The 21,194-nt window shown below is 49.4% G+C and overlaps 1 protein-coding gene and 1 long non-coding RNA gene across 4 annotated transcripts in view; one reads left to right on the top strand and one right to left on the bottom strand.

Moving 5' to 3' along the window:
• Positions 1–15,588, top strand: part of CACNA1H (calcium voltage-gated channel subunit alpha1 H) — a 235,124-nt gene extending 219,536 nt beyond the window's left edge. For both annotated transcript variants that reach the window (XM_065684766.1, XM_065684767.1), the window contains exons 30-35: positions 4,983–5,061; positions 7,162–7,283; positions 7,742–8,077; positions 10,539–10,722; positions 13,370–13,533; positions 14,137–15,588. In XM_065684766.1, coding sequence (XP_065540838.1) covers positions 4,983–5,061; positions 7,162–7,283; positions 7,742–8,077; positions 10,539–10,722; positions 13,370–13,533; positions 14,137–15,270 — 2,019 coding nt within the window. In that variant the 3' untranslated portion in view covers positions 15,271–15,588. The remainder of the gene's footprint in view (positions 1–4,982; positions 5,062–7,161; positions 7,284–7,741; positions 8,078–10,538; positions 10,723–13,369; positions 13,534–14,136) is intronic.
• Positions 15,589–15,871: 283 nt separating this feature from the next.
• On the bottom strand, positions 15,872–19,708 carry LOC136016946 (uncharacterized). 2 transcript variants are annotated; one of them, XR_010613754.1, is made up of 3 exons: positions 18,879–19,296; positions 18,122–18,236; positions 15,872–16,737 (listed from the first exon to the last, which is right to left on the bottom strand). It is a non-coding gene; the product is annotated as an uncharacterized LOC136016946 (long non-coding RNA). The 2 variants fall into 2 exon arrangements; XR_010613753.1 differs by having other exon boundaries at positions 18,122–19,708.
• Between the last annotated feature and the right edge of the window lie 1,486 nt (positions 19,709–21,194).

Genomic DNA, 21,194 nt, shown 5'->3' with positions numbered 1-21,194 from the left:
GTGCTTTTCCCATCCCCTGCTTTCCAAAAGACAATAGTAAAATATGGAACTTTCCGAACAAGATCTGGGTTCTTTTTCCTTGTTTTTTCTCACTTGGGCTATGGATGTCCCATCAGTTAAATGCAGGACTATAGCTCCTATAGAATCATAGAACAGGCTATGTTGGAAAAGACCTTTAAGATCATCAAGTCCAAGTCTTTGTCTTCAAAGCTTGGAACTCCCCCAGACGGACTCTCTTCTAAGAAAAATGTGAAGAACTCCTTGTTCTATCAGTACCCAGAAATCAGTAGTTTGCTCCTGTCCAGGAGTTTTAACTCTTCCTGGTGCTGTAATTCCTGTGCTTATCTCAGCTTCAGCTCTTGAAGAGGTTTTCTGGCATTGTCTAATGGCAGCTGTGGGACAGAAACAAGTCTGCTTTTGGCCAGATGCTGAAAACGCACAGTGATCGTGAAGCTTAGAGAGCAAGAATAGAAATGTCTTAGCAGCAAGCACTGCAGATGAGGCACGGTTTGGAAGATAGGTATGTGCTGCACACTGGGAGGAAATACAGTGATGCCCAAGAGATTTGAGTGGTGAAGCAGAAATCAGTAGTTAAAGAAGCCACCAGTCTGCTGACTGTTAACACTGGTGGATACCCAGAAAGGGAGCTCCTTCAGTTCAGCCTTGTGGTTGCACCCGTGAGATGACTTTATCTTCCAAGGTTGTCTGTCTGGCCCTTTCCACTAGTCCTGGAATCCACACAGATGGCCTCAGTTTTCCAAGCAGACAAATGTGTCCGTTTTCTCTTGAGTTCAGTGCATAAATTAGCCTGTTTTCCTGCTGCCAGGATTATCGCTTTGGCTGGAGAGTGCTGGAAGGAAGATGGGGAGGACTTATGTCCTTGGAAAGGATTGGCAGAGGCTTAGTTTTATGAGAAATTGCTCTTGACAGGCTTCCCAGATTGCTGTGTGCACTGCCTGCATGAACAACCAAAATGCCAAGGTGTGGGCCAGTGATGCAGAAATAATTGATGTCAGAGCAGAAGAGCCACAGGAGGAGCTATAGTGTGCTTCAGCCAGCCATTGCAGGAGCGGGGCACCAGAAGACACATCTTTCATCAAAGCCTCTTCCAGAGCAAGAGGATCTAGAGGGCCTTGGGTAGGATCACACAGCTGGAAGTGCAACAGAGGAGTGGTAGTGCCCATGTGGCTTGTGTCCTGTTGTGCATGATCAGTGCAACACCCTTGCACATCAAGCTAACACAACCTGGGATACATCTGTCTTTACTTAGGGCCTAGGTCAGAGGCTGGGACATGCAGTTGGTGTTTAGCTACTGCAGCGTCAGTTAGGAGAAGGCAAAAAGCTAATAGCAGGGATGTCTCCAAAAGTGAAACAGAGGTATCCTCTCCAGGCCATGCAAGGGCAGTGGGAGAAGGGGTTTACTGGGTGTGTGGAGAGAAGAGTCACTTTTCTTGACATATCAGGGTTATTCCAGGGTTTTTGCAATGGTAGATCACAGATCAAATAGGATGCACTGAGGTAAAGGCTGGTAGCTCCTCACAGAGGCCCTCCCTGCTTCTCTGGGTGGGATGGAGGTCTCTACCTTTCTCCCCACAGCATCCCTCTGTCCTAGGCACACAGACACTTTTGCCAGCAGTACGTAACAGCCAGGATGCCAGAAAGCTCAGGAGGAATCACAGATACTCGCCAGTGTCTCTATCTTCTCCTGTGGCTTCTCTGAGGTACTTTAGGGTACCAAGACCATCTCCAAGATGTTCTTCATCTCCTACAAGCTATAGTTTCCCCTCAACACTGGAGCCACAGTGAATGATGGATAGTCTCTGGCTGCCAGAGAGAGGGCTTATCTGTAGTTTTCTTTGCCCAGCCAAAGGCACCAGCCCATATCAGGGGGAATTTGATGGATAAACAGAGCATGGGCTGACCTGGTCAGTGCTGCTAGAGCAGAACCACTTCTCGGACCCTGTTTGGGTGATTGGCTGCCAAAGCTGAGGTTGATGACCAGAGCTGGATCTCTGTCCCTGATGGAGTCCAGCAAAGGCATCCCAGCCTTTGGCTGCTGGAGGAAAGTGCCTGGATGTGCTCCTGCCCCCTCCTGTTCCTCCCAGAAACATGATTCATGCACAGTCTTTTTCTTGTCTGGTCTCAAAAGATCTCGAAGTGCTTTACAGACATTAATTCTCCATCCACAAGGGTATTGCAAATGGGTACGTTGAGTTACAGGAGAGGAATGACTCACCCAAGGTCACAGACACAGATAGAGCCTGCCTTCTCTGCTGCTCAGCAGCCTCTGGCCGACCTTGCTATCTCCACCTCAGCCCATCTCTGAGAACATGCCCTGGGTCCTTCTCTGTGCTCAGGCCATGGGCTGAAGGGGACACGTACCAGAGAGCCACGGGCTAGCACTGACAAAATGTTACATCTAGCAATGATTTGTACTGATTCAACACAGCCAGAAGCTGCCCGAATAGACCAAGCAGTCCCATCACCTATCTCGGGATCTTTCACTTGCTGCTGTCACCTGCATCTCTTTCACATAGCCACATTTCCAAATCACAGTCACTTCCCAAGAGAAGCATCAGCTGAGCTTTGAAACAGCTTTCACCACAGGCAGACGCAACCTCAGACACCAGCAATCACCACATTAGCAAGCATATGGCCCAGCGTATGCCTATGGCTGTGATGCCTTGAGCCTAAACAGCAAACCCATGAGTGTAAACTGATTTTGAAGGACTTGCTATGAGACACATTGGTTCAGTCATGTAATTAGTCATGATCTTAAATACAGAATCTTCTACAAATGCACACTAAAGAGTAGGCAAATGGCTTATGAGCAAATGTTAGGTCATAACATGCTTTGCATGTCGAGAGATAATAGTTTTGACTGATAACCTGGTAATAACTTTGATGTTAGGCTAAATTCCTTGAAATTTCATCAATGCCAAAAGTTTGCAGACTGATTTATTAGGCATTAAACCATCAGTAAAACATTCAGCTTATAGCCTGCTTTGAAACAAATCCAAGATCTTCCTCTGCAGTGCTACAACATCAGGCTCTAATGTACACTCAACCTAGCGCTTTTCTTCCCTTTAATTCCTTGCTGCGTTTCCTCCCCAGCAGTGTATGTGGGTGCATTTACAGTGTCCCTGTTTTCTTGTGTTTTCTCATTTACAGTCATTTTGCAGCCTTACAAACCATTAGTGTCTAGCAGACATGAGTTAGGAAACACTATTGAAGAAGACAGTACATTCAGATGAAATAATCCAGACCAGCCATCCACCTCCCTGTATTATCTCTTTTATTCCCTGGAGGATGGTAATAACATTAGTGGAATTGCAAAGGTCTCTGTGTAGTAGCCAGTTGAAGCTTTATAGCAATTACTGTGTAAAAAACTGGGTGATTTGACTGTTCCCATTTCTTTAATACAAAAAAACCCTATTTCATAAGTGATATCTGAGTTAATTTTCTGGTAACAGGTACCATATTGATAACCTTTCTAATGAAATTAAGCAGCATGGTCAAATACCCAGCAACACTGTGGCTGTGCTGCCTCAGAGAAGAAAGCTGTCTCAAGATGAAGGGTTTGCTAGAAGATACCTTGAATCATGAATCCCTCCGCCTGAGTACCTGAATCACCAGCTTAGTTTTTATTTAGAGATGAAATGATGATCATAGAATCATAAAATAGTTAGGGTTGGAAAGGACCTCAAGATCATCCAGTTCCAACCCCCCTGCCATGGGCAGGGACACCTCACACTAAACCATCCCACCCAAGGCTTTGTCCAACCTGGCCTTGGAACACCGCCAGGGATGGAGCACTCACAACCTCCCTGGGCAACCCATTCCAGTGCCTCACCACCCTAACAGGAAAGAACTTCTTCCTTATATCCAATCTAAACTTCCCCTGTTTCAGTTTTAACCCATTACCTCTTGTACTGTCACTACAGTCCCTGATGAAGTATGTAATCAGTTATGTGATCACTCAATCTCCATACAAGCTGAGACACACAAAGCATTTAAAAGTGGCAGGAAAGGTAAATGTGACCAGAGTTACCTGAAGGTAAAATGCAGGTGGTTAACTGGTCGAGTTACTCTGCACTTCATGTTCTCTGCCTGTATCACAAAAAAAAAAAACCCTGCTCTTTGAGATGTTTAAAAGGCTTAGACCCATGTAGTGATTGACTCCAGTGTAGATAACTGCAGTGCCGTTGTTACTAAGAACCTTTGTGTTCCCTTTAGCATCGTTGCACTTCTATTGCCATCCCTTTCAGCCACCTTGTAGGGCATGTTAATACCTAATAGTAGCACACCACACTGTTTGAACTGCAAGGTGCCTGCATTTAGGTGTTGGTATATGGAATAAAGCTTTTCTTTTGAGCCACTGAAAGCTAAAATGCAGGTAGTTGTTGAGAAATATCTGTGAAGCGGCAAGGCCAGGAGAGCTTTACATCTTACTGCAGCATACGTTCCTTTACTGAAAGCCCTCCAGGCTAAGGAAACCTTTGCAAACCAGGCAATTCCTCTTGTGGCTTGAGACATGTCTTGTTAATGTCACTGCTCTGAAACCCTCAGCCTTTGTGCTTGGAATCTCAAACCTGGCAAACAGAAGGGAAAAGCCCTTAAAACTCAAACCAGAGCAGCAGGTGACTTAAACTACCACTGTACTGAAGTGCAGTGCTAAGTGCCAGAGGCTACAGCTACAGGTTGACCAAATTACACATGAAGGCAGCATCCGGGTGAGTGGAAGGGCAATAGAGAGGCCACAGAGCCTCAGAGATAGCTTTGCATGTGGGAATCTGCTCCTTCCTCCACGCAGGAGACTTCTCTGGGTCTATTAAAGCAGAAACGTGAAAGGGGAGCAGGGTGCTGGATCAGGAATAGGGAAGATGATGATTCCCTCTTTAGCTTGTGTTTAAAATGTGATGGAGCAATTTAATTCATGACCTCAACTTGCCTGACCCTTGTTCTGCTTTCTCCTTGTGTAGGTAGGGAACCTTGGCCTACTTTTTATGCTCCTGTTTTTTATCTATGCTGCCCTGGGAGTGGAATTGTTTGGCAAACTGGGTGAGTAATGTGCCTGACACAGCTTATTTCATCCGGTTGATGTTTATTTGGTATCTAGCTGTTTCCTTTCTTCTGTCCTTCATCCTTGGGCCTTCCTTAGCTTCACAGTTCACAGTCTGAAGATGAAAGTTTTCTTTTGATCTCAGGGTCGCAGATGACACATGAGGATGTAATACAGAACCTGTCTAATGTGCACACGCACACACATTTAGAGATTTATGGCTGTAGAGGAACTATTTACTGTTTAAATATAATTGTCTAGCATGAGTATATTCACAAAGATGGAAGTTTGCTACTTATGGCACAATATGAGTCTACAAAGCTGGATGGTGGTCAGATTTGTGCTGGAGAGATGCCACCATAAACACATCTCTCCTCAGAGCTTCCACCACACTCCATTAGTTTTCTGCACTTGGCTAACATTACTCTTCCAGCTGTCTAAGTCTTGTCTCTCCTTTGTTCTCAGCATCACCTTCCCCTTTATACATAAATCAGGAAGCATCCACTGGTTCCTGATTGTCCAGCACCATTTATTCCTCTGGCTTGAGGATGCTGCAGAGCTGATCGTGAATGTGTCCAAGACTAAAAACAGAATCAGGTGGAGTCAGAGAGGAAACACCATAGCCCTACCTTGCCCAGCTTAGTTAGGCCAAAGCAGTCACTGCCTTCAAACATGCTGTTGGAAGGAGATGTGTCTGCCTCCTCAATGTTTGCATCTTAATTAGGCCTTCAAGAGCATCAAAAGGGCCCTTGCTCCACAATGCTTTTATAGCTGTCATTAATCCCCTTTATGAGCCCAGCCCTCTGCTCAGATGACACATGCTTGAAAGCAGAATATTTCTTTCAGCTAAACACAAATTATTTTTGCAGTCTCCAAGAAATTCAGGAAAAAAATTACTTCTGCATCCCCCCAAAAATGAAATCCTGTGGGGGCTTTATTACTTATATAGGTATATATATATATATATATATATAGGTGTATATATAGAGAGGTACGTATCTGTTATATAGGTGTGTATTTGTTCAGCCACAGAGGTGAAAAATGTCTTGTTCACAGAAGCACCTTCTGCTGCTTTGAATCCTTTCTGGTTTTACACACACACCTTGCTAGTGTCAGCCCCCAGGTAACCACAGCATGTGCTAGAGACTGGGAGAGCCCTGATCTTGTCTGGGGCAAGCTGCAGGCAGTCAGCACAGTGCTTGCCATCCCAATTTAACTTCTTTTTGTGGATCACTGCTACTCCCTGTCAGCCACAAGAACCTTCAGTGCTTACTCCCCAAGACTGGTCATTTGGGGGTTGTTGGGTTTGTTTGCTCTTTTGGTTTTCCTTCCTATTTGCCTCTGAAATAAATAGCTACTAGTGAAATGCCCTAGCAAGAGACATTGCTGCCTGTGTAATGAATCTGTGTTCTGTTGAAAGAGAGATATGTTCCATTTACATTCATTAGTATATTAATTCTCAGGGGGAAAACGTCAAATTGCTTCACTTTATCTCAGTGAAATATCCCTCATGGTAGATGTAGCCTGTAAAAACTAATCAAGACAAGGACATAATCAAGAGACAATGGGGACTGTAGAGCAGCATTTGTGGAGACAGCTCAGCAAGTCTGCTTGTTTTCACCTCCTTTTAGATCTCTTTGTGTTGGCTCTGCCTGTTGGGGTAAAGTCAAGAGAAACATTGGTGGAAGAGGCCTCTGGAGACCCTCATCCAGCCTTCCACTTGAAACCCCATCAGTAGGAGGTCAGAGTAACTTTGTCCAGTCAAATCCGGCAAAATTCCAAGAGCAGAGCCCCCCTGCCTCTCTGATGACCTATAGCAGCACTGTTGGGTCTTCCAGGTGAAAACAACCTTCTTAATGTCCAGCCTGGACCTCCTAAGCCACAGTGTCGCTGTCCATTATATCATCTGCCTCCACTGAGAAGAATTTGGCTACATGATCTCCTCAGTAATTGCAGGCCACCATGGTATCACCCCTTAGCAGTCCTCTCTGATGCCCTCATGACATACCTCAGGGTCTTACCACCAGGTTTGGGGCTGTTCTGAATAAGCACTGGCAAACATGGCTTCACTGATGGCCTTCTGCTTCTCTCTCCTCCAGACTGCAGTGAAGAAAATCCCTGTGAAGGTCTGAGCCGGCATGCAACGTTCACCAACTTCGGCATGGCCTTTCTCACCCTCTTCAGGGTGTCTACAGGGGACAACTGGAATGGGATCATGAAGGTCTGTGCAGTCCCTCTCTGGGTACTTTATTCTCTCTATATATACGTAAATACAAATTTCAAACAAGCTCAGGCAACTCTTGTGTGAAAACAAAAAAGATTTCTCATTAAAACATTAAAATTAAACTCCCCCGTTTAAAATCCAGGTTTATTGCAAGTGATAATTTGTTCTAAGTCTCACCCAATCCGAAATTTAATGCTTTTTAACCTATATATAATACTTCAGGAAAATTATGCCAGTTCTTGTGGCTGAGAGGAGGAACCATGTACCTTTGGGATGGAACATCACCCTCTGTTTTGTAGCTGGTGTAACTCATGGTGTCCGTATTTTCTTCTATCCATTTAAGTTGCACCTACAAGACATTGTGCCCAGGATATGTTATACTGATGTTTCTGTATTTGGAGCCCAAGCAGAGCCCTGGCACTTATTAATCCCTCACTTTTCCCTTGCTGTTGCAGGATACTCTTCGGGAATGCACTCGGGAAGACAAGCACTGCCTTAGTTACCTCCCTGTTATCTCTCCTGTCTACTTTGTCACCTTCGTCCTCATCGCACAGTTTGTCCTAGTCAACGTGGTGGTGGCAGTGCTGATGAAGCACTTGGAGGAAAGCAACAAGGAGGCCAAGGAGGATGCCGAGATGGATGCTGAGATTGAGTTGGAGATGTCCAGGGGAGCACCCACCTCAGCCACTGGTGGGAGCAGAGGTGCAATTGCCCCAGAGGGCAGGGCACCCTACAGAAGTCAGGAGACCACGAAGTCAGAGTCAGCGCTGCTGGTGAAGCATCAAGCCCTGGTAAGAGTTCACACAAAGCATTTGCTCTTCTTGTGCTCAGGGTAAGGAGAGGACAGTTCTCCCCAGCCACTGCGGTCTGATCATCAGGCAGCCAAACCCCAAGTGACACAGAGCCAAAGAGGCAGGAGACAATGCAGCGTGGGAGGAAGGCAGCTTTCCTGGGTCCCCCTATGGCAGAGATGTCACCACCACCTCCACATCTTGAGTCATTTTAGGAGGTCTCCCTGAGAAGAAAGGCTGCTTGAGACCTGTTTTCCAGGGCTAACACTGTCCTGACCATTGTTCTGGAGCAGGGTTCAAAGTCCATCTCTTGCCCTTTCCAGTTCATCCCAAGGTTGTGAATTTTCAGTTCAGAACTATAACAACCACAGGTCCCTGTCCTGCTCTTCCAACGCATCAGTCCTTGTCATTTTAGCATGGGCAGCAGCTCCAGGGAATGCTGGCAACCCTGACATGGATGACATAAATTCCCCTCACACAGACACAGATATATACTGCTCAGGGTCTTCTTAATCCCACTTCGGGATTTCTAGAGGAAACTCAAGCAAATCATGATGTGCAGCTTAGGAGGGCACATCTGGCAGTGGTGCAAGCATGTAGCTTGTGCTCTGCCTAGGGCATGGCTGACGTGGAGCCTGGGAATTGTCGGAGCTCCTCAGCAAGAACCTAGAGATTCCTGGGATGATATTCCTGACACTGCTGCTCTCTGCTTTCTGTTAGTCCTCTAGAAAGGGCAATCAGAAGCTGGGGGAAAGGAGGGGCGTAAGATAATTGTCTTATCCCTGTCAGCAGCATGTGAGGAAGAGTGAATATGAAATTGCCTGGTCACCATGATCACAAATAAATCTACTGCAAAATCAATGGGGAAACAGATTAAATTACATTAAATTAGATTTTTGTACAATCCATCAGACTCTATTAAGTCAGGTAAAAAGAAATTTACTTACACAGCAATGGGGAACTCGCTATTTGAATGTAGTTCCTAATAGACTTTGCTGTAGGGAAATGCACCATAAACACTATGGCCAATTTATTGCCTTTCTACTTGGCCTGAGAGGGATCCCACAGTGAGTAGGCTCCCACCTTGCACATCTCTATCAGGTGTCCAGGATCCTCCCAAACCCTCAGGCTGCCTATAAAGACCTGCTGCTGATCCCTTCCCATTGTCTTCTCAGCCAAGCTCAACAGGGTAAAAGCACTGAATAATTTATCTTAGGATGTTTCTCTTTAGGGATCTGATGGAAGATATTTGTAAGCCAGAAATGTGTGGAAAAAAACAGATCTAAGGAGACCTTCTGTGACCACCAGCCTACCCATCAAGGGATCTCAGGCCCAGCTTTTGATCACAGAGAGGGAAAACAGCCCAGGAGAGCAAAGCAAAATACATTTAATATAAGACATGCAACTGGGAAGATGTTTTCACTCAGTCACTGGGAGCTGACATTAAAGGAAACCCGAGTGATTAGTTGTACTTTAGATAACATGGTGAATTGTGAGGGGAATGTGTCTAGGATCAAAACCCTGGAGCCACGTTGCAGGTCCTGTTCCAAGGGCTCCTGATCCCCCAAAACTTGGCCATGTCATGGCACCACCTCTCACTGCTGCTCCATCAGCACTGCAGAGACATCATTTGAGTCCCTGAAGCTTCCTAAGGCCCCAGGATAAATCTGCTCTAAGGTTCTTGAAGTGGCAAGAGCTCGGAGAAGCAGGGAGGGGTCGAGTTTAAGGTTTGTGACGTGCTCTGTCCAGGCACTTTCAACCAGACCCATTTCACAGTAAGAGCAAACACAGAGAAACCCCTTTTCTACCCCTGTATAGGCTCCATATACATGCTGCCATGATATCTTCTCCTTTCTTCTGCCTCCTGCCATGTGGCTGTCTTCTTCTGGGGCCAGTGGTGCCCAAGATGCCCCATGTTGTAGGAGACAGGCCGCGGGGTTTGCAGGGGTGTTAATGTGTGTGTTTAAATGTCTGCCTCTGTGTGTGTTTTGGGGAGATATTACACGCATCACAAGCAGCTCTGGGTACCCTCTGTCAGCATGGCCAAAGACTGACCAGTTGTGCCCATCTGTCCTAGAGAAGCTTTGAGGAGAAGGGCATCACCACCCAGGCTTGGCTGAAAGTATCCCTAGGAAAATGGGAGCAGAATAGTGCTGGCTTTCTCCTGTGGTTAGAGCGTGGGCCCCATTTTCCTGGACCTTACTTTTGGTCTGCAGTATCCAAGAGTCGACTTAATGGTGGGTCAGTGATGCCTCATTTTACTCCAGCTGCAACCTGAGCTCTTCACTGAGCCAGCACAGCATCAGTATCCTGTTGCAGTCACCACGGCTGCAGCCTCTCTCTAAGACGCCAAGAGGAACATCTGCACAAGGCTTTAAACCAAAAAGCAGCTGAGAAGGGGATGGCTGTAAGTAAATTCACCACCAGGAATGACTCCCCTCCCTGTCTCCTTGCTTTGCAGGGCAGCGCAGCCTCTCTGAGGCCCCAGGACTCCCAGAACCTGCTGACTGTCCGCAAGATCTCCGTTTCCCGAATGCATTCCTTGCCCAACGACAGCTACATGTTCCGGCCAGTGATGCCAGCCAAAGCCCCCTTCCCCCTCCACGAGGTGGAGATGGAAACGTATCCCTGCAAATCCCAAAGAGGTACCGCTCATGGAGTTTTCCCTTCCTCCTCCTAGCTGAAACCATGCAGCAGGTACAGGTGGTGGTTAGATGGGGAGTAAGTAACCCATACTGAACCAGATCTTGCTGCCTTCATGTGATTCCATCGCCATAACTGCCCAATGTCATGTTTTCATCACATCCCTTCATTTTCCTAGGAGAAAGCTGATGGCTCAGGTTTTTATCTGGGGAGAAGTGGGGCTCCCCAGCAATGTCAGTTGTAGAGGACAGGTATTTATCTGAGTAAAAGGGTGCAAGCTGCACATTTCTTCTGATCAGCCCTGACATCAATCAAATCAACATGAATAAAAGCCAGAGCCAGTGTCACTTCCTGACAGAGCTCCTTTACACCTATGTTTTCAGGCAGTTTTCAGTCTCAAAGCAGTATCTTTTTAGCACAGTACATTGAGCTCAGAGATGCAGGAGTTTCTTTGGGAGCCATAAAGATTAGAAACCACTCTCCAGTGCCTCCCCAGCCTGGCCTTATTGAATCTTGGAGAAGAGACCCTGCAGTCAAGAGAATCACAAGCTACACAGAGCCTTTGAGTATCCATTTACCCAAATACATTACCCTGCAAATGCCTTTCTGTCTCTTTTGTCGTGCAAGCTGGTTTGAAGGGGACATCAATAAGAGAGAAAATATCTGCCTCCCTAAAAGCCCATGTGCTTCTTGAGTGGCTCTCAGGAACTCACCAGCCTGGTTTCCTTTGATGGAATGTTGTTTGAAATGCAAGAGCTGCTTGGACAGATGAGTAGTGGCTTTGCAAACCACGGTGGGGCTGGCAAGATCTGCTCTGGTTTCCTTGGGTGAAGTAACCCTGTATTTGTTCAACCTCTCCGGATACCAGTTAATGGTCTCTGCTCAGTATTTAGTATTATTTCACCTGCACATTCTTGGCTAAGCAAAGAAAACAGAGGTTGAGTTTCATGGCTGCACTACTGGGGATGGTTTTCATCTCTGTAGTGAGTGTAAATCAGGGTTTATACCAGTATAAAACTGCTGTGGTGTTGGCAGGGATGGGGAGAACTGACCAGGAATTTGCCCGTGGTTCCCAACTTTCTCTCTGTGAGCACTTGAGCAAAGGATATGGCAGGGGGTGACCTGCATCCAACCAGTGTCACCCAGAGCTGTGCTGCTTCTGAGCTGAGCACACTCTGATTTAAGGCACAGTCCCATAAGTTACATGCAGGTAAAACTGAGCACATGGAGACTCACCTTAGCATTTGTGCTTTCAAGGACTTGTGAATGTCAGTTACGTTGTCTGATCTTCCAGTACTTCAGTGAGTACACAGTGAAAACACTGGGAGATGACCAGATCTTGTGTTTCTGTGGTCTTAGATGCAGTTTCTTGATGGACTAGAAAACCAAAAGAGAAAATACACAAATCCAGAGATATTCTGTGTTCCTGACTCTGCAGTTTAAGAGGGGTTTGGGATTTCCTATACGAGATCTAGATGGAAGGCTTCCAACAGAAGGGAATTCCAGCTAAGCACAGGGAGGAGAGCACAAGGGTTTGATTTTATGACCATGTTTGTGACAGATTTTATGACAAAGTTTTTCTGCATCATAAAAACCATTCTGTAAAGCCTGGATTAGCACACGAACAGCACAGGCAAAAGATTTAGGGAGAAGTGGGGTGGGGAGCTCATTGCTCTGCTCTTTCTGTGGTGATCTGGAGGAAAGCTGCAAAAGAAAAATGATGGAACACTAACTTTTCTTCCTTCCCAACAACAAATCTCTTTCTGAAACACAACTGCAATCTGTCTGGATGGCTTTTTGTCATAGGTTCAAGTTCCCTGACCTCTGGGCGAGATCTCTTGAAGTGATGGATAGCTGTGTTTTGAACGTGGAGCTGCAATGTAGAAACAGGCGTTGGCTTTCAAGCTAATGAGGACAATAAATCCTGCAGCCAACAAAAATAAGAAGGCAAAAGATCTTTCAAACAAGGCAGAACTGCAGTAAAGCAGCACCACAGAGGGGCTGGGGAGGAGGGATTGCCTTTACACTCAGCCAGGGGACCGGGAGCCTTCAGGAAGAGAGTGATTCCTGCCTGGTACATGAGCTCAGGGACTGTCAAAAGCACTTGGTCTCTATGCTGCTGATCAGACCATGTTCAGTAAAGGGCTGCTGCCTGGATAGACAGTGGGGATAGAGTTTGGGCTGCAATGAATGGGAAAACTGCCCTGTGCATCAGTGGTGTCTGCTCCTGGAGAAGGTGGTGGCAGGGTGCCCGCTGGCTGCTTCAGGCTGTAGGTTAGACCTGTAAGTGGAGCTCTGGAGGCTCCCAGGGAGCTGAGCAGGGCTGCTCTTGCCTCCGTGTGGCAGAGCAGTGTAAGCATCCCTGGCAGCGCTGCAAAGACAACCCAGGCATCCTGACGCCGACTTCCCTGATCCATGTTCTCTAAATAGGCAACATCCTTTCACTAATCCACCCAAATCCATGCTACCAGGGAAGTGGCAGTGGAAGGGTTTCATATGCCCTTTATTTGCTGCCGTGTTGTCTTGGTGGCCACCATCTACCCTGAGTGTTGCAGTATCTGCAAGAGAAGATGCCCGTTACCTGTTGTCTGCCTCAGACCTCCACATCCCCATGCCAGTGGTGGTGACTGCTCTGTCTCTGTTCCCCAGGGTCCATCACCTCCATCCGCTCCCAGCCCGTAGGAACATGCTCCTCTCTGAGAGTGCCAACGGAGTCCCTGCAGCTGGCAGTCCGTTCTCCCAACCACTGGAAGATCCTTCCCCCACACATCACACCTCGATCTCCTACTCTCAACAAGCTGCTGTGCAGACAGGTGAGAGGCCAAGAGCCTACAGAGGTAAACTTCATAGTCACCTGGGCCCTTCCCTTCCTTTCCAATCCCCTTTGGGGTTTCTTTCATTGGAGCTCAGAAGAGCATTCCCCGTTTTAGAACAAAATGTTTCTGGTGCCATAAATGTTAATATACAAGTGACACACAGGGCAAGGCCCTTTTCACCTGCTTTCACCTGCTGTGGATGTACTGTTCTATGAAAGAATAGCTAAAGCATAGAGAGGAGACGCCCCATTCAGCTTTACCAGTGCAGTGAGAAGCCTGCAGTCAGCCCTACACTCTCTCAATTCAGACAGATTCCATTGACTCAGGATTTGGTGCTGGAGCAAGCCCAAAATCATGCAGAAAGACCCAGCAGATACAAGCTCTGCACACATAGGCTGTGGGTCTGCTTGTGAGCAAACCTGCAGCCTCTGGTATGGGAAGGAACTGATGGGGGCAGGCATGATAGGGAAGGCATGAGGCGGTGCACAGTCCGTTAAACCCCCCAAGTGTTCTGCCACAGGCCATGTTTCATCCCTGGAAGTGCTCCTGACCCAGCAGATCCCCAGGCTCTCACCCCATCTCTCCCTCCTTACCTTCCAGGAGGCCATTCAAACAGACTCCGTGGATGGGCAGACACCAGACTGCAAGGAGAGCCTTCAACCAGAGCCTGGAGAGATGCCCCCATCAGCAAAGCAGCCTCAGAGCACCTTGAGCCCCAGTCCCCTCCATCCCACAACCGCCTCCCTGCCGGGCACCCCTCCACGCTCTCCCCCGTGCTCCCCACACCGACACCCCAGCACCCTCACACGGAAGCACAGCTGCAGCCAGCACGGCATTCCCAGCCCTGGCAGCAGCCCCCCCAACCCCGAGGGCTGCCTCTTCGAGTCCTCAGACCTGGCTGACGAGGAAGTTCGCCACATCAACAGCTCAGCCAAGGACTGGGGAGGGGAGCCCTCAGATGCCGGGAGCTGCTCGACTTCACCCTTCATCTCCCCAGCCCCATCTCCTGTGCCCCTCAAGAACTGCAGCACAAGCAGCCTCTCCGGGGGCAGCAGCAAGGAGAAGGACTTGAAGAAGTTTTACAGCATCGACACAAAGGGCTTCCTCAACAAGCCCAGCTGGGCAGACGACCAAAGGCGGCACTCCATCGAGATCTGCCCCTCCATCAGCCATGGGGACTGTAGCTTCGAGGACCCTGCTGAGGAAAAGCAGCGCTCCCCTGCCCACATCCAGATGGAGTCTGAGTACATCCACGGAGCCCGGAGGAAGAAGAAGATGAGCCCGCCCTGCATTTCTATAGATCCTCCCATGGAGGATGACAGCGGCGCGGCCTCCCGCACCAAACCCTCTGAGAACAGCATGCTGCGGAGAAGGACCCCATCCTGCGAGTTCCCGGCTTACAGAGAGTCCCTGGAGCTCGCAGAGAGCCAGCCCGGGGAGGTGGCTTCCAAAGCGGAGCGCCGGGGGCAGCCCCCGTGCCGTGGGGAGCATCTGACCATTCCCAACTTCTCCTTCGAGCAGTTGGATGGCGGCTCCTTGAGCAACCTCTCGGATCTGGACTCCCGGGCGGATGCTGCCGCTTCCGAACTGAAAAAGCCGGATCACTTAAAAACTCAGTGGAGCAACGCTGAGAAAAGCAAAGAGCTCCTGGGCACTGCTAAGAGCCCCCTCCAGAAGCAGGACTTGGTCCCTGTGACTGTTGCGACAGAAGAAGACATAGATGACCCAGTATAGCTTTCTGGGAGGGGGGAATGGGGGGGTCACAAGGGCTTGACACCGATGTGGGGTTCCAAAGCGAAGGGATGGAGCAGCCACGCTAGGACGGTGGCTGCTCGCTCGGGTTCTCTCCTTCCTCACAGTCACTGGGGAGGTTTGCAAAAAACAACACACACAGAGGGGGAAAAAAAAGGGGGAAAAAAAGAGGAAAAACAGCAGAAAAGGAACCAAACAAACGGCTGGAAGAGACGGTGATGGGCGTTGGGTGGGGGTGCAGTGTGGTTTGGGGAGTCTTTTCTAAAGGGAAGGTTGCCTCCGTGGCCTCAATCACATTGATTCGGGTTCGAGGTGATGGTGGGAGGGATTTGGGGGGTTCTCTTAGGGGTTTGGTTGGTTTTGGGAGGGGGGTTTTTTAAAGATGCTCAACTTTTAACAAGGCACCTTTTAGAGACGTCCCGTGAGGCGGGAGGGCCCGGGTGGGAGCTGTACATTGTCTGTATATCAGCACTTATATACATAGAAATAATGTATTTGTGAGATACAAAACAAGGAAAAAAAAAAAAAAAAAAGGAAAAAAGACCAAAAAAAGAAGAAGATATATACCCACAAAAACTCTCTCTTCATAATGCACATATTTTTATAGAGAAACGATACTGGGTTTTGCATTACATGTGACTCTGCAACTGGGTGGTGTTTCCTTGGGGTTTATGTGGAACTAATGATCACGGCCATTCGTTTTCCAGCTGGTTTCTTTCTTCATTCACCTCCATTTCCTTCCTCTCCTTCCCTCCACCATCATCCCACCAGCTTCTTGGCACAGCTGATGCTCGAAACGTTCTTTTGTACTTTAGAAGTTATCCTTATAACGGAGAAAGAAACCAAACCACTACTGAATTGTAGCCAGTGCAATAATGAGCTCTTCATTCTCGTCTGTACATCTGTCCTGTTGCTTCTTTTCTCCTCCTTTTTTTTTTTTTTTGAACTGAAATTCAGGTGAAATGTTGCAATAATCTGAACTAACGTGCACAACCATGGTTCCTTGTGGAAAAAACCCCATGGAAAACCAGGAAAAAGTTAAATTGACAGAGAGCTAAACCCCACCAAATGAATAAACAGTAACTTATTTAAGAAATGGATTTTGTTTACTGCAGTTCACAGTAAGTTATTGCTCCAGGATGTAAAGGTGTAAAAGCGCTGTCTTAGGTGATGTTCTTTGTGAGCATTGAAGCTAATGCTTTGTCCTCCTCGCAGCACAACGACTTCTGTCCAGCATCCCTCCTCACCCTCATGGCCGCATCCACCTCCCGTCGCCAGCGAAGCCTCCAGAGGAATCCAGGTCTCCTTTAACTCCATTTCTTCTCTCTCGTTTCGCAGTCCGGGGGTTGGGTTTTCTCTTTTAGCCTCCGATCCTGCCCTCTCCTCACCCTCATCCCAACCTTTCACCGTGGGACAGCTTCACCGTGTTCCATCAGAGCAGCACCCGGCCTGTCGCGAGGATGCGCCACCAGCGCCGGGTGAGAAGACAAGGGGGAAACAAGCAGTTAAAGCAGTAACTGTTGAAGCAGTGAAAGCCATGGGGTTTGTTTGGTTCATTCCATGCCTCATATTTATGCATCCACATATATCTTCTGTTATTTATGCATCCATTACTCAAAAGGAAATGTATCTTGTTTCACATGTATTAAACTGTATAAACTGGAAGCATGGCCTCTCTTTGTACCAGGGTGTAGGCAGAGGCTGGGCCCCGCTCCAGCCCTAAGGTCTCGTTGCACCCCTCCAGAACCTGGCATTCCCTGAAACCTCTTTCCCAAGCATCCTGGATCCGCACTGTGCCCTTCCTGCTGATGCTCCCACCCAGCTCCAACAGCGACTCCCTTCCCTCATGCAGCAGCCTCTGTATGTGGAGTGCCTTGATGCCTCCAAGCACCTGCACCGCTGTCATTAAGAGTCATTTGGGATTAGTGTAAATAATTATTGAGTCTTGGTGGGATAGGGAGGAATTCCGGGAAAGCACCATAAAACAACCATTAACGGTGCTCTGGGGATGATGGCAAATGCCTTTGGCTGCAGCTTAAGCAGCAGAATGGGAAGGAGGGGAGGTGAATCCCCCTGTGCTGGGCTGAATCCTGCCTGGAAGCGCCTGGTGTGTCCCTCGGGAGAGGAGGAAGCTGCATTGTAATGATTACTGCTGGAATGGCTCAGCTTTGCTGGGAAAGGAGCATCCCTCGTGCCCATTCCTGGTTTTTTACCTGTAGGAGCCTCTGTGCTTGGCAGGAAAGGGACAATTCCCAGAGCAGCCCAACCCCAGTGCTCCTGAAGCCACCACACACTGTAACCATGAGCAGGAAAAGCCTTTTCACACTCCTGCTTGGGACTCAGCGCTCTGATTTGGGCTTCTTTTTAGCCCAATAAAGCACAACTTTGCCAAAAAAGAGCTCCTAAGAGCAGAGGATCCTGCCTCCAATTGGATTGCTCTTCCTTCGGCTGGAAACCCGGCTTCGGCAGGGATTATTCCCAGCGTAACAAACCCCTTCCCTGCTCTCTGTTGGCTCCGAGCTCCTACTCCACCAAAGGTACTGGTTTTAACAAAGGAGTTGGTTCCTAACAGGGATGTGATTGTCCCGGTGTCCTTCTGGGCGCACACTGGTATTACATCGACTCTCTCCTACGTGGAGCAGTCTCCATCAGGCTGCCTGCAAGCGGTGCTTAAGCTCAGAAGTGCAAAGCGCCAGGGCAACGCCGTGATAACGTGAGTCATTACTGTTTCATCGGGGTGATTTCTACTTCGCGTTTTTAATGGCAGTTCCATCGTGTTCCTCCGTCTGGGCTTGCCCAGAGGAGCAGGGCTAAAACAGGGACTGAAACTCACCACGTTGAGGAAGGGGCAAAGGGAACCATCACGACGTGACCTGAAGAGGCTTCGGGTGCTCTCTGGTCCGAGGTTAAGTCTCAGATGGCATCGATCTGGAATTGCCTTTGTCAGGCTGGGGAAGAAAGAAAGAAGAAAGCATTTTAAAAGCCTCCAACCAAGCAACTGTGCGGCATCCCCGATGCTGTCAGCACCTGCCAGCGCTGCGGCATCCTACAGCTTACGTGGGTTCTGATGAACACCCGCTATTTGAGCAGGCTGTCTTAGGTTGAAGGATTGAATGGCCTTTATCCATTGAACCCTCCCTGGAAAGCTTTAACGTGCCTGTGTATTAACGGCTGGGGCCATCTCAGCTTCCAAAAGGGGGATAGGAGGAACAACTTCCACTGGAGCAGCTTGCTCCAAGCCCCTGTGTCCAACCTGGCCTTGAGCACTGCCAGGGATGGGGCAGCCACAGCTTCTCTGGGCACCCTGTGCCAGCGCCTCAGCACCCTCACAGGGAAGAGCTTCTGCCTAAGAGCTCAGCTCAGTCTCCCCACGGGCAGGTTCAAGCCATTCCCCTTGGCCTGTCCCTGCAGGCCCTTGTCCCAAGCCCCTCTCCAGGTTCCCTGCAGCCCCTTTAGGCACTGGAGCTGCTCTCAGGTCTCCCCTTCAGGAGCCTTCTCTTCTCCAAGCCTCCCTTCCCGGCTGGCTGGCAGCATCCAGACACAGAACCCAAGAGTTCATCCCATCCGCCGTCACCCAGTTACCTTCTCACCAAAATAAACCTCCATGTGGGTATATATAGGGTAATGCATGGAGCAATGCATGAAGGAACACACTCGCTCCCATGCGAGTATATTCAGCAAGAATTACACCAAGAGTACCCTCCTCTGCTGCACCATTGATGCGATGGGAGCATCCTCCTTCCGTGCTGTTGGATTGGAGCAGGAGGTGGGAAGAGCTCTGAGAACGGAAGCAAAAGCATCAAGACAAAGGGCAGGGAAGCTCTGCAGCCTCTCAACGAGGTGAGACAGGGGCAGGGGTGAGTCAGGCTGGATACAACCTGCTCATTGCAGACGAACGGCGCCCCGAGATGGGTTCAGTGGCCATTCCGCAGCTGAATACCGGGATTAAAAAGAAACCTTCCTGCTGTGCCGCTGCGTTGCCATTCCCGTTTCCCCCCCACCCCTTCCCCCAGCGCCCGCTGGAAGCAATGGCTCAGCCCCAGGGTTGGTTTAATCCTGCTGGAAAACGTGCTGCTGACAAAGGGGCTGCTGCTTGGGTGCTCCCAAGCTTCCAGCGCTTCCTCACAGGCAGCATGAGGAGCTGTTCCGAGGGCGAGGCCAGCCTCCATCCCTTCCCCTGCTCACCCAGGTGAGTGTGGAGTCAATCCCTAAGGGAACGGGATGAGAGCACCGCTAACGGCGCCTGGAGCCCATCACCCCGGCAGCAGGGCAGCCTGGCTCTGAAACTCAGGGCAAGGTACATCAGAGGCCCTCAGTGAGTAACTGGGGGTTTCCCAACCCCTGGCTCTTTCTGGGAATGAAGAACACAGAATTCCCTTTGCTGGTCCATGAGCCTTGCGGATGGAGGTCAGCGTCCTTCTGGAGCCAGGCCCCGAGGTGCACAGCACCTGCAAGAGGTGCCCTGATCCCCAGCCCAGGGAGCATTCCCATCGCTCCCTCCACATCCCACGTGATCGGGACAATTCCAAGGGAAAAGGGGAGTGTTTCAAACGGCCAAGAGGAGCACCAGCGCCGTTCAATAGCACCCATGGAGCACCGCGATCCGTGAGCTTCCTTTATGATGGCAATCAAAGCCCCGATGGATCATTCCAGTTTTCCTGCATGTAAAGGCGCTTCCTTGCTTGGGATTTCAACCACAAAGGTTACAAATGCAGCCAATTACAGCAAGAGAGGCATGGAAAGGAGGGAGGAAAAAGCTCCCGTTACGGCCGGGAGGGGATGGAGTCCGGGTCCAGGTGACTGCTGAACGACCCTGCCTGGTGCCAAGGGGAAGGCTGCCCAGTGCTGGGATTGACTCCCCCAGCAGCTGTAGATCCCTAGGCAAGGAAACAGCCTTACGCTGCCTCTAAGCTTGCTCTGCGGTACCTGGTGGCCAAGGCTGACCTAAACAGCAGCAGGCAGCTCAGTGGGAACGGGTCTGGTTTTGTCCTGATGGGGTTTATCCCAGAGGAAGTTTCCTCTGAACGCATCTCAGAAGGGATGGGGAGAAAGGGTGAGATTTGAACCATCCCCTCCCATCCCTCCTGGCTCGCCCGTTCCCCTCCTGCCCAAACTGGTTTTGCTGAATGTGAACAGAGAAAAACGAGCTCAGATCACGGAATCGGGGAACAGAATCAGGGAATCGATGAGGTTGGAAAAGCCCTTTAAGCTCATCCGGCCCAACCGTTCCCAGCACTGCCAGTGCCACCACTGCCCCACGGCACCGAGGCCTCGGCTCCACGGTGTGTGAGCACTTCCAGGGACAGTGACTCCTGTTCCAATGCCTGAGCACCCTCTGGGGAAGGAATTGCTCCTGATTCTAATACTTAATGGTTAATAATTAATAAAAAAATAATTAAAAATAATAATAATTTCCCTGAATGTGATAAATAAAACCCGAACAACGCCATTGAAGCACTGACACAGAGTCCATCTACTGGCCTACCGAAGGTGTTTCTCCTCATGCAGTTTACCCTCAGCCCAATACAACCCGCACCAGCCCTTCCAACCCAAGAGGTGGCATCTTGGGCTCTCCCTTTGCCTTAAGGATGCTCCAAGGATGCGGGGGGATGAGCCGCAGGATGGTACCCTCGCTGTGAGCATCCCCGGCCTCTCCCTCCCCTCCCATCAGTGCAGGTCGCAGGGGGGCCCTGCAGAGGCTCCAATTCCCAAAGATCCCCAAGGTTTCCTGCCTGGAAAACGCTCTCTGGCTCTGGTCCCTCCCGCAGGAGCGAGCGGAGCCCGGCCGGCAGCAGCACCTAGTGGCCATGGCCGTGGTGCCCGCAGCGTTGAGGCTCCGGCCGCCCGTCAGCGCTTTAAACCGGGCTTGTGTGGGTTGATGCGGGTCAATGCGGGTCAATGCGGGC

This window comes from Lathamus discolor, chromosome 6 (assembly GCF_037157495.1).
Source record: "Lathamus discolor isolate bLatDis1 chromosome 6, bLatDis1.hap1, whole genome shotgun sequence".
NCBI lineage: Eukaryota > Metazoa > Chordata > Aves > Psittaciformes > Psittacidae > Lathamus > Lathamus discolor.
Note: the sequence above shows the minus strand (reverse complement) of the source record. Positions and strands in the feature narration are given on the sequence as shown.